General features: G+C 30.9%; 1 protein-coding gene across 1 annotated transcript; it reads left to right on the forward strand.

The window, feature by feature from the left end:
* Positions 1-8,687: 8,687 nt before the first annotated feature.
* LOC18026855 (type I inositol polyphosphate 5-phosphatase 8) lies at positions 8,688-12,861 on the forward strand. Its single transcript, XM_006410866.2, is given in 12 exon segments — positions 8,688-8,726; positions 9,702-9,817; positions 9,893-9,977; positions 10,102-10,182; positions 10,662-10,746; positions 10,863-10,967; positions 11,059-11,446; positions 11,541-11,725; positions 11,823-11,928; positions 12,029-12,177; positions 12,292-12,376; positions 12,379-12,861. Coding segments are annotated over 11 exon segments (1,500 nt in total). The 5' UTR covers positions 8,688-8,726; positions 9,702-9,793; the 3' UTR covers positions 12,586-12,861.
* Positions 12,862-13,724: the final 863 nt, after the last annotated feature.

Raw genomic sequence — 13,724 nt, forward strand, 5'->3', positions numbered from 1 at the left:
ATGACCCAACTCTTTGATTTTTTTATTATATTGTAATCTATCTATGATTTTAATAGTTAGAAAATGTAAAAAAAATATGTATCAAACTTATAGAATTTGTAAATGGTATGGTATATACAAAATGTAATTACTCTTGTTTAAAAGTGATCATAACCATGGTGTGGATATTATTTTCTTATAAAAGATATACTATTTAAAATAAGAGAGATTTATGAAGTAGATGTTATCATTTGTAGCCAATAAATATTAAAATATATATAACCGGTTTCTATGTTTGTCTAAACAAACGGTTGCTATGTTAAGTTATATCATCTTCCCGGGATACTCTACATATGCATACTTGGAATGTCTCATATAAGTATATTAGGTGATTACCCTAATCACCTTGTACGAGATAAATATTAACCATATTTTTTATATTCAAATATATAAATATAATGTTTATGAATACGACTACAAAAATATTAGCTGATATTTATAATTACAAATTTATGTGCTGATTATATAATTGTAAATAATAATTATAATTATATTTATCTTTTAATACAATTACATAAAAATTAGATAATTATTAGTAATTTTATGAATGAAATTACACATTTTGAATATACTAAATTATATTAATAAGTTCTATCTAACCGGTTTAACATATGATTAAGATATTTTAGTTTTGATATAAAAAATAGAATTATAATATATGAAATTTTTTTGATTTTTTATTGAATTAATGTAATTGTTTGTTTAACAAAATTAAGATCAAAGAAAAATAAGATAAAGAAATATAATGTTTAGTAGCATAAGTAATAGTATGTATTAAATTTTTATAAATATATTGATAAGAAATAGAAAGAGAGAGAATATTTTTACAAATTAAATGTTGAGTATTAAATGTATAGTTGATAAAAATTAATCTCTAACCAAATTAATATTAATAGCATGATGTAATTATTTTAGTAAAGCAATCACTTTTTTATATGTGTGTTGAGAAACTCTCTCATGACGACACATCAGCATGACACTCTTGTAAATCACACATCAAGTAAAAATTGTTTTTTAAATGTCCTTCTCAATTAATAATATAAGATAACACTTAGTAATATAGTTTGAATTTGGAATAGATTTCTAAAACTAGCTCCAGCTGCTGTTGTGTAAAAGTTTTAACCCAATTCACAAATCCAATTTGAGATTCATTCGAATATTTCATTGAACACTGTCGAATGTGAAATCCGTTTGGTCTACATTTGAATGATCAAGCAAAATACTAGAATTCAACACATGCTAAATCAAGGATTTTAAAAATCTAGACAAAAACATTATATATCAACCAATTACTAAACCATCCTAATTAATATACTAAACTCTTACCCAGAGATGGATTACTCACATAAACCAACGGCAAACGAAGACAAATGAAAATAATAAACAAGCATAATTAAAAAGATTCAAGAGATAAAGAATTGGGTCGAACCCAACATATATTCAGATTATTGGTCGCGGGATCGGTTGGCACAATGGAGGTAAATGCCGATTTCAGCTCTACTCCCCGACTTGATTTTCTTCATTTTTTGATATTCCTCCCTTGCATCCAATCCTAGTGTCTTCCTAAGCTCCAAATCACCTAAAAACATGCAAAACGTGCTATGCAAATGCACTATTGACAACTTATTTAAAATGCAGGAAAAACAAGTAAGATTCAAACACACTAATATAACGATTGAAAAGTTTTTTTTTAAAAAAAAAAAAAGAAAAAGAGAGAGAGAGAGATCAAAACCAACAATAACAAAAATTAGGAATATGCAATTAAAGTCCACAAATATCAAGCTGGCCCACCCAAATCGCAACAGTTATTTGCGATTGTTTCCAACTATAACCACACTCATAGCAGTCGAGGTCCAACAACAATCACACCAAGTAGTATTGGTTTTATTTTTTTAACTGTTTTATCTATAATAATAATAATATCTAAATTTGATATATATCCATCACTTATATTCAAACGTAAATAAATAACAAGTTATTGAAGAAATATCTAAAAGTGTTTAAATGGTAACTTTATACAGTTTATATAGAACTTCATTGTACTTAATTATTAGCCATTTCCAGTTATACTAGCTTCCATTTTTTTTCCTAAATTGAACTTTTATTATTTCCTATCATGTCGTATTTACAAAAAAAAAACATAAAATCAAAATATTCAATTTTTCACAAAAATGAATTTTTTTTTTTAATCTATAATCAGTACACCATATTTTTATTTAAAGAAATTGTATTTACTATTTTCGTTGATTCAATTTATTTTACATATTCGTAATTTAAATCAGGTTTTCATTTTATAAGCTTACTGCATAATTATTTACTTTTACATTTTTTCGCAGCATTTACTTTTACGTTTATGTTTGTAATACCGAAGTATTATATAGAATATGTGTGGCATGTAATGCTAAATGCTTTTCTACTTTAAACTTCTAAGAATAACGTAGAATGAGAGTTATATTAAATCACGATTCACGCTGATTAAAAGGGGCAAAAAATATAAGAAGAGTGGGTCACTTGCCTGCCAAAGCTGGCCATATGAGTGCACTTTCTAGGAGAGTGGTGGTACCAACTTCCCCTTCTCATACAATTTTTAGATCCCAATCATTGATCTTTAAACTCTATTATCACAAGAAACATTCATTACTTGGGTTCTTGTTTTCAAAAAACAAACAGCTTAACAATAATAATTACAAAAAATGAGCTTTAGCAAAAGTGTTATCTGAAGCCGTAAGTTTGTAATGGGCATTTTAAAGACAGCATAAAGCAAACTAAATATGAGATTACGTTTTACTATATATAAATCAAGCGTTGATACTAAGTAATTACAAGGTAAGAGAGAACGAGCTAGAGTATTGCGAGTAGTATGCCTTTCGAATGATTAATTAGTTAAGTAATCCTTTGCTAACAGTTATTTTCTAACAAAACAAGTACTTTAAGCTCTTTTCATAGTATTCATTCATATCCGATCTTTGTTTAAATGTACAAGTAAATCATATATATATATATATATATGTTGGTTGGAATTGACTCATTAATTAGATAAATTGGAAGCACAATTAAATGTATATTAACACAAGTAAAGATATTTCAATAATCGAGACTTTATTGATGGACTCTGAGTTCTATACCCACATTCACATTGACATAGTACCATTCTAAACCTGAATTTTCTTCTGCAATACATTTCTCATGCATGGCATTTTTACATCCTTCTAAGATCAGCATTACCACTAATTATTGTTTTCCATTCACCTTTTAAAAAAAATATATATATCGGGCATGTGCATCTATTTGGGAACTTAGCTTTTTAGCAAGTGAGATTAATTATCAGAACACTTGATTGTAGGCACTAATCACTAATCATATCGTTAGAATTCTAATAATTGGAATACACTTTAGTTCTTTAGCCTTTTCTGATTTTTATTCGCCGTTTGTAGATTAACTAACCAAACCCACTTTTCATTGTTCCATTCCATCTCAAACGCTCGTTGGCTTTTTCGGTATTTAACTAATTAACATATTCTTCCAATCATATTTTAATATTATCGAGATTTTGCGGATGAAACAAAATAAACGTTTAGATTTGGTAGTGTCTTAAGGGAAACTTTAGTGCTCGTAGTTTACAAGTCGATAGCAAGAATCGTTGTAATAACCAATTGAGTTTTACCGAATGACTTTTCTTAATTAATAGCTAAACTGAATGATTGTTATCTATTTTCTTTTTAACTATTGATCTTAATGAAAACAGAAATAAAATTTATAAACAAAAATTTATAACTATTATTCATTGCAAAATTGAGTTGAACTTAAATACGAGAGTGTGTAGCATTTTCAACTGGTCCCATTTTATGTATTAAATCTACGGTTATGATAGCTTTGATTGCAAGGTTTCAAGATCTCTTTTATCAAAATTTAGGATTAAACGACACCTAGTAACTTAGTTTCGTGTTTCAACTCTGTTTTCGTGTGTTTAATTAGTGGATGTATACTCTTGTTGTTACTCGGGCCTAAAATTTGGGATTAAACGACACCTAGTAAAAGTTTGTGACCACGACTCATTATCTTCTTTAAATTTGAAACTTGTGTAATCGCCAACTAAGCTTATAGTATTTGTCTTTTTACGAACTTTACTTGTTTTAGTCTTTTTATATCTGTCAACCACCTTGTTTTATTATTTAATGGCTGAAAATATGACTTTAATGACACATGTGATCAAGAATTTAACCTCGACATATTTTTGCTGTCCAATTTCATGCCTATACGGTTTTAAAAATTTATGTACATTAAGGATAGCTAAATCAACTATATACATTCCCATGGGGTAGTATAATTCGCATAAAGTTAATCATAAGTTATCTACGATTAGAACATAATATGTATCTAATTATCAGAGCCAGGCATAACTAAATTAATCCATAGCGGATGAGAACACGACCGATGCATTTGTCCTTTTTGGATACTCGGAAAATATGAATCTATTATTTGCAAATTCTAAGGTCGTAAGTGAAAAGTTGACATATTCTATTTTATCGTAGCTCTTTTTAAGTTATAATGATACGGCTTAGGTCATTTAGATTTTTTTTTTTTATATATATTTGACTAAAATGTAACTGTTGATTGATAAAACTCATCTTAGCTGATGCAAATTGTGTTGTCTTTTTACATTGATTCAGTAATCCACTTTTAGGCCAATATATAGCATACATACAATATGCACTTTAATAAAGAAAATGTATACTTTCATCAATATATATATATATATATATATATATAGATCGATGTCTTAATCCTTTACCTCGAAAATGTCTAGTGAAAAGTAAACTAATACACATTTTTTAAGATGATGGGTGATCATAGTCATATCTAATTTTTCTTGTTATTCTTCTTACACATGGAGGCACTGTATTATTGAACCCTTGTAAAAAAAATGTATTAGATGTATATATAGATGATTCGTAGACTGGCTCTAGTTAGATAACCTAGGTAATTTTTTTCAATAATATGGATCTAATATAACGATTTTAAAATATCTACAATTTTATCTCAATTTTATTTCCAGTGTTTTTTAACGATTTTATTTCCAGTGTTCCGGAATGTTTATAAAGAGGTTTCAAACTTTCAGTTTATGATGCGTCTGATCGTCTAAATTTTATCTCGGTTAGATATCTGCCAATTGCACTTTGTTTTAACCTATGTTTCTACTGAAACAACAATATGTTAAAGGCATCATATAGTACACACAAATATTCAATAATATTATTGTTCATCGAACTAGTTAAGTTCACCGATTGAATCATAAAAGTATATGTTAGTAATAAAAGTATATGCTAACAGTAATATTATGAAATTTTTATCGGAATTGAAATTTGGATAATATGAGCGGTAGGGAATATCAAGAGGTTTAAGATAATTAAACCTGGCTTTTCGCTAAGTCTAAAATCCGACGTACATGTTAGGTCGCCCGCATTCTTTCAATTCATCTACGTAAACCCGTGAAAATAAGCCACGGTTGCATGATGTTAAATCTTTTAAAAGTTAACTAACCAAATGTAGAAATATATAATCGATAAAAGTTATGCACATTGGAAGCTTCTTCGACTAGTCAAACATCTAAAACTCCGAAAGCACAAAATAGATTAATAAGTTAATAAGCGTTAGAGGAGAGGTTAATAGTTGTTAATACATTGGGGGACATAAATTTTCATATCACCATAGAAATGGATCGATAAGATCATATCAATGGTGAAAGGGACAGAAGATCAATAAATGCGAGAATTTAACCTACCTGATCTATAAATGTTGCGTTAATATTCGGACCGTAGATAAATCAGGACGTGTCGTCTGAGATTATGTGATTAGTTGGTCATTAACTATATTTAAATGCTGGTTTGTGGGATTCTGATTTGTAATCAAGACTATAATAATAAAGGAGTTAGAACACATGTCCGAGTATGAAGCACTATGACGATTCCTAGGTTTTTTTGTGGGTTAGTCAAAAGGGACCTTCAAAAAGTTCAATATTTCCGACGTTTTTTTTATCACACATATATTGCTATATCGCTATGAGTGCATTTATATATATGGCTTTAATAGTAATAAATTATAAATTAACAATCAAATGTTTAAAACGTTCAAGGATTCTTTTCTTTCTGGTAACGGTGCAGAAGTATATGCAGTCCTGAGTATATATATATATATATATATATATATATATATATATGTGTGTGTAATTATGTATTTATGTACACTTTAATATTCATGAACGTTAGTCCAATAGCATTGCATGTTGGGTATAAGGAGAAATAATTGGCTTGCTCTTCTTACATGTTTGAAGTATCAAAGTATAAATGAAAACAATCCCATAATGCGAATCATTTCTTCGAATTTAATTACTCCTTGCACCAATTTTAACACTTCACCAATTTCCTCTGAGATCTTAATTATTTTTTCGTTTATACCTTTTTTTTTTACATTTTCTCGTTTATACATAATCAACGCAGCTTCGTTTGATTGTATCCTCAACTAATTATTGTTCCAAACATCCAATTCTATTGAATGTCCTAAACGAACACTTTACTACAGTACTTTTTAACAGTTAGACGTTTATGTCAGTAACTATGTGAATAATGTACGACTGGTATATGCTTGCTTCTTTGTAACCTTTTCTACTTATTAATTTAGGTAAATCCTTAAACAAAAAAATTAATGTAGGACTGGCAATTTAAAGGTTTATTTCTTAAAAGAAAAATCGTGTATCATTTTTAGCAAAGAAAAAAAAAGTCGTGTAGCAAAAGTGGTTCTATTTCTATCTTAATTGTTTTAATGGAAAATAGCAAGTTTGAAGATAAATGCAGAATAGTACACATTTTCAAAAGAACATAACTGATTTGACCAAGAAATTGTACGATGTGTGTCAACACTGGCACTGGCATTTGCAGTTTAATTTGTACATTTTTTTACCACGTCAGAAAAAGCATCTTTTAATTTTTTTTTTTGCTAAAAATATCTTGTTTTCTTTTTTAGGAAAAGTACTAAAAAGGAATTTAAGATATATATTTATATTAATTTTGCCTGACAATAAAGGAAACAAATTAATTTATTTTCAAATAATGATTTGTTAGTATTGGAATGAAACTTAAAATTTTTTAGATACTCAAAATGTCACATGTTAAACTGCCCTGAAAAGGTTAATTTTGATTTCATTTACATATAAAGTTTCGAAGGAATTTTAAAATTTTATAAACAAATACTGGGGAAGACGACTGAAAAGTTGAGCTCATAATTAGTCGTAAGATTAGTTAATTTTCGTATTGTAAATAGTTACTAGTTGCTTTTATTATATTCATAATACAAAACCGTGGGCTTAATGTGAATCTTGTTCCAAGAAGTCAAACGCACAAGGATATTCATGAGAGAGATGCGAAGGAGTTGACTGGAGTTTATAAATCTTTTTTTTTTTTTTTGAATTTATAAATCTTTAACTTATGTATTCCATAAATACTTAGGTTATGTGATTTTAAGCGAGTCCCATTAATTACATTCTTTTTTACTAACTACAGAATGGAAACTTGCTAATTAATGCCCTTTCACTAGAAGTAATTAACATTTTGGAATCGTGTTTTATCAGTATATGAATCGAATATACGTCAAGACATTATATCCAGACTCATACTATAGTTTAATACTTTGTGAAAACTCGATAGTAGTACACACAAAAGCATAGACGCTTAAAAATAATGAAAACTATAACAAGGCTTATGATTAAATTGGCTAGATTACCGTGTCGACATCTTATTATAAATAGGGAGCTAGTTTACATTTTTTTTTTCCATACAGCTTAGTTATCTATCTTAATCACATTGCCTGTTTTGTGGAAAATTTTGTTCGTCTTATCGACACCCACTTTTGAAATCTCTAGAATTTAGTAAGATATATTGTTGGATATATTTCTTTACATAATTAATTTTTTAAAACAAATATTTGAGAACAAAACAATTAGATCTAAATTCTAATATGCAGAATCGGCTCCAATTCCGTAGTTTCTTGAAATTTTTACAATCTAATTTTTGAAATGGTAAGTTTTCCAAAATTATTTTACACAACTATAAATCTAAATTATTTTTTATCTGCTAAAACTTTTTACCTTATAAATCTACGAGAGTAGAACCAAAACTTTTAAACTCGAATTGATGGATGAGTATTGTAGCAGTAATCTTATGATTTTATGTAAAACCATCTATAAGTTGTTTCCAGTTTCACACTTATATACTACATTTATTGCTTCTTAGTTCTTATCAAAACTTCTTTTTTTTTTGTCTAAACCTGATTTAACACGATTTCCGTATCTTACCTCGCCTTGTTAATGTAAAGTATCATTAACTATTGAAATATCACACATTAAATATTGACTATATTGGTCCAATCAGTCCACCTCACACATAACACAACTTTTAAAAATTCCATTGACAGATCGGCCATTTTCACCCGTTCTTCTCCAGAGGCCCCTCAAAACGTCGCCGTATAAGAGCACAACGTCTCTCTTCATCCTTCACAACTTTTCTCTCTCAATTCTCTGACAACTTTTTTCCCTCAGCAACGAGGAAAAAAAAAATCGAGAAAACTCCCAAAATTTAAACTGGCCCTTCTCCATTTTCGTTCACAAAACATCGCTTTGTATAGCTTATACTCATGTAAGTAAAGCTCTTCCTTTAAGTATGCAATTATTACTGATGTAATTTCTGATTTATTCGTTGACGAAGTCGTTTTCGGACAAACTGTCTATTGTCTGAAATTACTAATGTCGTTGCTTGAATTTTCTGCGCCCTTTCGTCTTCTGTACTTGCTCTGTTTTTTCTCTTCATGACAGCTCTGTTTCCTTATTTTCTCCTTCAACACCATACCACAGAAAAAGTTGGTTTTTAAATAAATATTTTTCATTTCATTATCCTTACTCTCATTTATCAAATGCAAAGTTGTGTTCCTTAAATATATACATAGGTACACTCGTATTTTCAGATAATTAGCTTCTCATTAATTCCTTTTTTTGTTCCACAAAATTAATATAAATTATATCTTACATTCTTCCAGTTTTCTTTTGTTTTCTCTAATTTTTCAAGAAAGTAAAAATGAGTAAGATTTGCAACTTTTGGATATAGGTCAATCCAAACCTGTATTTTATTTCGAGATAATTGAGAAAAAAGAAAAGAAAATCTGCCTCTGTTTTAGTTTACTCTGTTTTTCCTCTCTGTAAAGAAGAAACGAAGCTTAAACCAAAAGTCTTTTCCATCGAAAAAGGAAGAACATGGCTTCTTCCGCGTCATGACATGTGTTAATTGTATTTTCCAACATGCTTTTATACTATAATTACTTCCTTAATTAAGACCTTGGTATTGATTATTTTTCTAGTTTTTAAAATATCTGTCTCAGATTCTCCTGCAACTAGGGTTTTTTCTATTTCCCGTTGAATTTCTTTGCTACTAGTATTTATTTTTGGTTCAAATTTTGTCTGCGTGTTCTTATTTTAAATTTTAATTTCTGTCTTTCTTGTTCTTTGATTGGACCCAAATTGCTCAATAAATATTATTCTTAGTGGTTTCGTCATTAGTTTTCATTAATTTCGTTTTCGTTTACGCGTATTAATATCTTGCTTACCTCTTAATTACCAGATCCTCATCCTGTATCATCCTCAGATTCTGGTTTCTGACTTTGTACAAAAAACGGTGGCGGAAAAAACGGCAGAGCGTTCTATTACAGAAATATGGGGAAGATCTTGAAATCTAAGGTACGTTCTTAAACTACCCGTCGTTTTCTACTCTTCTTATGTATCTTGTCGCTAAAAAACGGCCGCGTTTTGCAGTCTTCTTGGCCAAGAACCGTCGTGAGGAAGTGGCTAAACTTACGTAGCAGCGCTTACGAATTTCACTCAGATTACTCAGTCAAAGGTAATAGATAAGCTCGTGCTGTTTTATAAATTCGTTACTGGACTCCGCGCCGTTTTCTTAATTTCACATCGACTTAACGGAGGTTGTTATTTTCTGTTTCTTTATTTTTTTTTTCTATTTGCAGGGAAGATGGAGCTGACTCAGACGAGGAGGAAAAGTTGCTCCGACGGTGATTACTACATGATCGTGCCGGAAAAGTTTCAAGGTAAAAATAATTATTAATATTGATAAACAGCTCATGAAAACAAGACTTTTATTTTAATTTAATATATAGTTTTGGGGCATCGAAAACGGCGTCGTATCTATTGGCCGGAAACCGTACTTGAAATTGGGACAGTCCGTACAGAGCTTTGGGTCCATTTTTAGCAGTATTAGACATCAGTGTTAAAAACGACGGCAAGTAATCGTTGAAAGGGAACCGAGATTTTCTCTTGAAAATCGTGTTATAAAGTAAGTTAAGTAATAAAATGAGATTAGTTGTAACATCTGTATCCACATGTAGGGTGAGAAATTAGGTTTAGCCTATACGTTAACAAAAAGTCTTCCGTTTTAGGTGTACTTGCTATATTGTCAATTCATCAGTTTCTGTTTTATACATTTCTTTGTCTGATCATAATTTTATAATTTTTTAAAGAGTAAAATACGTATTTAATTGATTTTGTTTATGTTTTGTGGTTGAGATAGGTTGGTTGGGCCAAGCAAATGGGGATATAAATCAATCAACCGGTGAACAACATGTGACACGTGTTGATGACAAACTTGATCTCAAGTAATAAATAATTCTCATGATTATATATATACATGTATTATGTATAAATTAGTTCTTTATTTATTTATAATTAGACTATAGTTATTAACTAATTTGTTTTAATTGTTGATGATTAGAATGTTCGTCGGGACATGGAACGTGGGAGGGAAGTCGCCACATGAAGGATTAGACCTAAAAGATTGGCTTAAATCTCCCGCTGATGCCGATATTTACGTGCTAGGGTATGCGTCTAATCATATTAATTAACGTTCTTTTTCGTTTAATATATTTGTTACTATAATCATATAATCATTGACTTTATTTTTTGTTTAGGTTTCAAGAAATCGTGCCGTTAAATGCCGGAAACGTACTTGGAGCCGAGGACAATGGCCCTGCGGCTAAGTGGTTGTCTTTGATCCGAGAAGCCTTGAACAACAACAACAACTTATCACAAAATGACCTCGAACTTTCTCAAAATCACAGAACCTCCATCGAACTTACGAAATCATCACAACAGCCCCGTCTCAGCTTCTCCAATCTTCCGGATGATAACTCAGTTGCATGCAATTCGACCCCTCCTCGAGGCTATTCTCTTGCAGCGAGTAAACAGATGGTGGGGATCTTTTTGTGTGTGTGGGTAAGAGATGATCTCCGGAAACGTATTACCAACCTCAAGGTTTCATGCGTTGGTCGTGGCATTATGGGATATCTTGGAAACAAGGTTAGTCCAAGATTTGCATATAGTTAATTGTTAGCTTTTGTAACGCTTCTAAGGCTTAATAGCTAACGATGCAACCATTTATTACTCTGTGTAGGGCTCGATATCGATCAGCATGTCATTGCATGAGACGAGTTTATGCTTTGTTTGTACGCATCTTACGTCTGGAGAAAAAGAAGGCGACGAGGTCCGAAGGAACTTAGATGTGACGGAAATATTAAAGAGGACAAGATTTTCGCGTTCTTCTAAAGATTCTTGCCCCGAAACGATAATGGACCACGAGTAAGTCTACGAACAGTGTTATAACGTCAGAAATCGAATACCATATTTCCTTTAAAATATATATATTAATCGTTTTATCATGTGGTTGTGTTTACAGTAAAGTAATATGGCTCGGAGATTTGAATTATCGGCTAAGGGCGAGCAGTGACGTGCATGAACAGCTTAGGAATCATGATTGGGAAGCACTTCTTGATAAAGATCAGGTCAATAACTTTTCATTTCAAATTTATTGGTTGTTTATATAATTACTTTTTTAAGAGTATAGTTAAACTAAAACTTCTTTTTTTCGTTTTCACTTTGCAGCTAAAGATAGAACAAAAAGCTGGTAGAATTTTTCAGGGATGGGAAGAAGGAAGGATTTATTTCGCACCAACATATAAATATCTAATAAACTCGGATAATTATGTTGTCCAAACCGAAAAATCAAAGGAAAAGCGTAGAATACCAGCTTGGTAAGTTTCCACCATCGAAAGACATTATATACATGAATATTGACATTTTTTTATTGAACATTTTATGTTGTTTTTTTTTTTTTCTAATGTTATCTTCAAAATCATTTATTTCAGGTGTGATCGAATACTGTGGAAAGGTGACGGGTTGAAACAAATTTGGTACGTGAGAGGAGAGTCGAGATTCTCGGACCCACAGACCGGGTTCAATCTCTATTTTCGGTTCATATTGATATTATAACTCTGAATCAATCCAACCGGAGAACTAAACCGCTTAACCAAAACCATCGTCCTAACCCGGTCTTGCCATACACGTGCCACGGAAAAGTCCAGGCTGAAGAGATCTTGTTGCTCACACGTGCACAAAGTTGTATAGACACACACCCTAGACTTATATCGTCTGCTTCCTAATAATTTATTAGTTTCTTTGTTCTTTTGTTTTCTGTTACATTTTGGATGTTTTCATGTTGCCAAAGAAGAGATGACACATGGATTCCTAGGATTGGACAGTGGAGCTTTCAAATTGGCAAAAGCAAGATTGTTAAGTTTTTTTCTTAATATTGGGTTAACTCTTTTTTCTTTGTTTCCCTGTATTAGCTAAATTTTGTGTAGAAAAGATAGGGAGCTTTTTGGTTTACAATTGTGGAATTTTAGTAGTTGACTTTTGTTTATAAAGTAAAACAAAAAATATACGCTTTTGTTTAATAAAAGTAAAATGGTAAAAAAACGACTTCTATTATGTACTCCATAAGGGGCCCAAACATGAAAAAGCCCAAATCGTTTCAGCTTCTCCAATCGTCGTGCAGAGCAGTGAAGGCTTTAGATGAAAAAATTATAATTCCGAGACGACGCATCGAAACGAAACAAAATTAAAAGAATTTAAAAATCGCAGTGTTGGTCACACTTCGCCGGCGAGATTCCCGATCGTCCTCTCTCTGTAGTTAACTTCGCCGACGACATTGTGGAAAATCTTATTTGGCCACAGGTGACTCGATATTGCAGATGTGAGTTTCTTTCTTATTTGGACAAATAAATAGTGTGTGTTGGACTGTTCGTTTTTTGAGTTCTTGTTCTTTTGTTTTGCTTTTAGGATTGCTAATATCTGAAAAGTGTACCTCACTACCTTCCGATTTTGAAGTTTAAGAGTCTGTCGGGTACCTGGTTATGTTAGTGTGATCTTTTTTACGGGAAATGTGGATTTGATTCTAGTCTATGTAGTCACGAATTCGAATTTTCTGTCTGTATACATCGTTTGTGTTGATGATCATATTGAGCTACGATAGTTATCTGGTTTTCTTCTCCGTTTGCTGTTTGGTATTCTTCAAGTTGAAGCCACTCTCCAGTTTCAATTCTGAATGTCTGCTTTACTTCTGCAAGTGCAGAGTTAAGGTCCCATACGAAGAAACATTGGGAGAACAATCGAGGGATATGTTATGACAGTATGAAACTTTATATTGGTTTTGTATTAATTTTTTTCGAGTTTCTCGTTAAGATATCTAACTTTTGTGGGGGCAAGAAACTTTAGTGGAAATGAATAGTATACGGGCAAG

The sequence above is a fragment of the Eutrema salsugineum genome, unplaced genomic scaffold (genome assembly GCF_000478725.1).
Source record: "Eutrema salsugineum unplaced genomic scaffold, Eutsalg1_0 scaffold_10, whole genome shotgun sequence".
Classification (NCBI taxonomy): domain Eukaryota; kingdom Viridiplantae; phylum Streptophyta; class Magnoliopsida; order Brassicales; family Brassicaceae; genus Eutrema; species Eutrema salsugineum.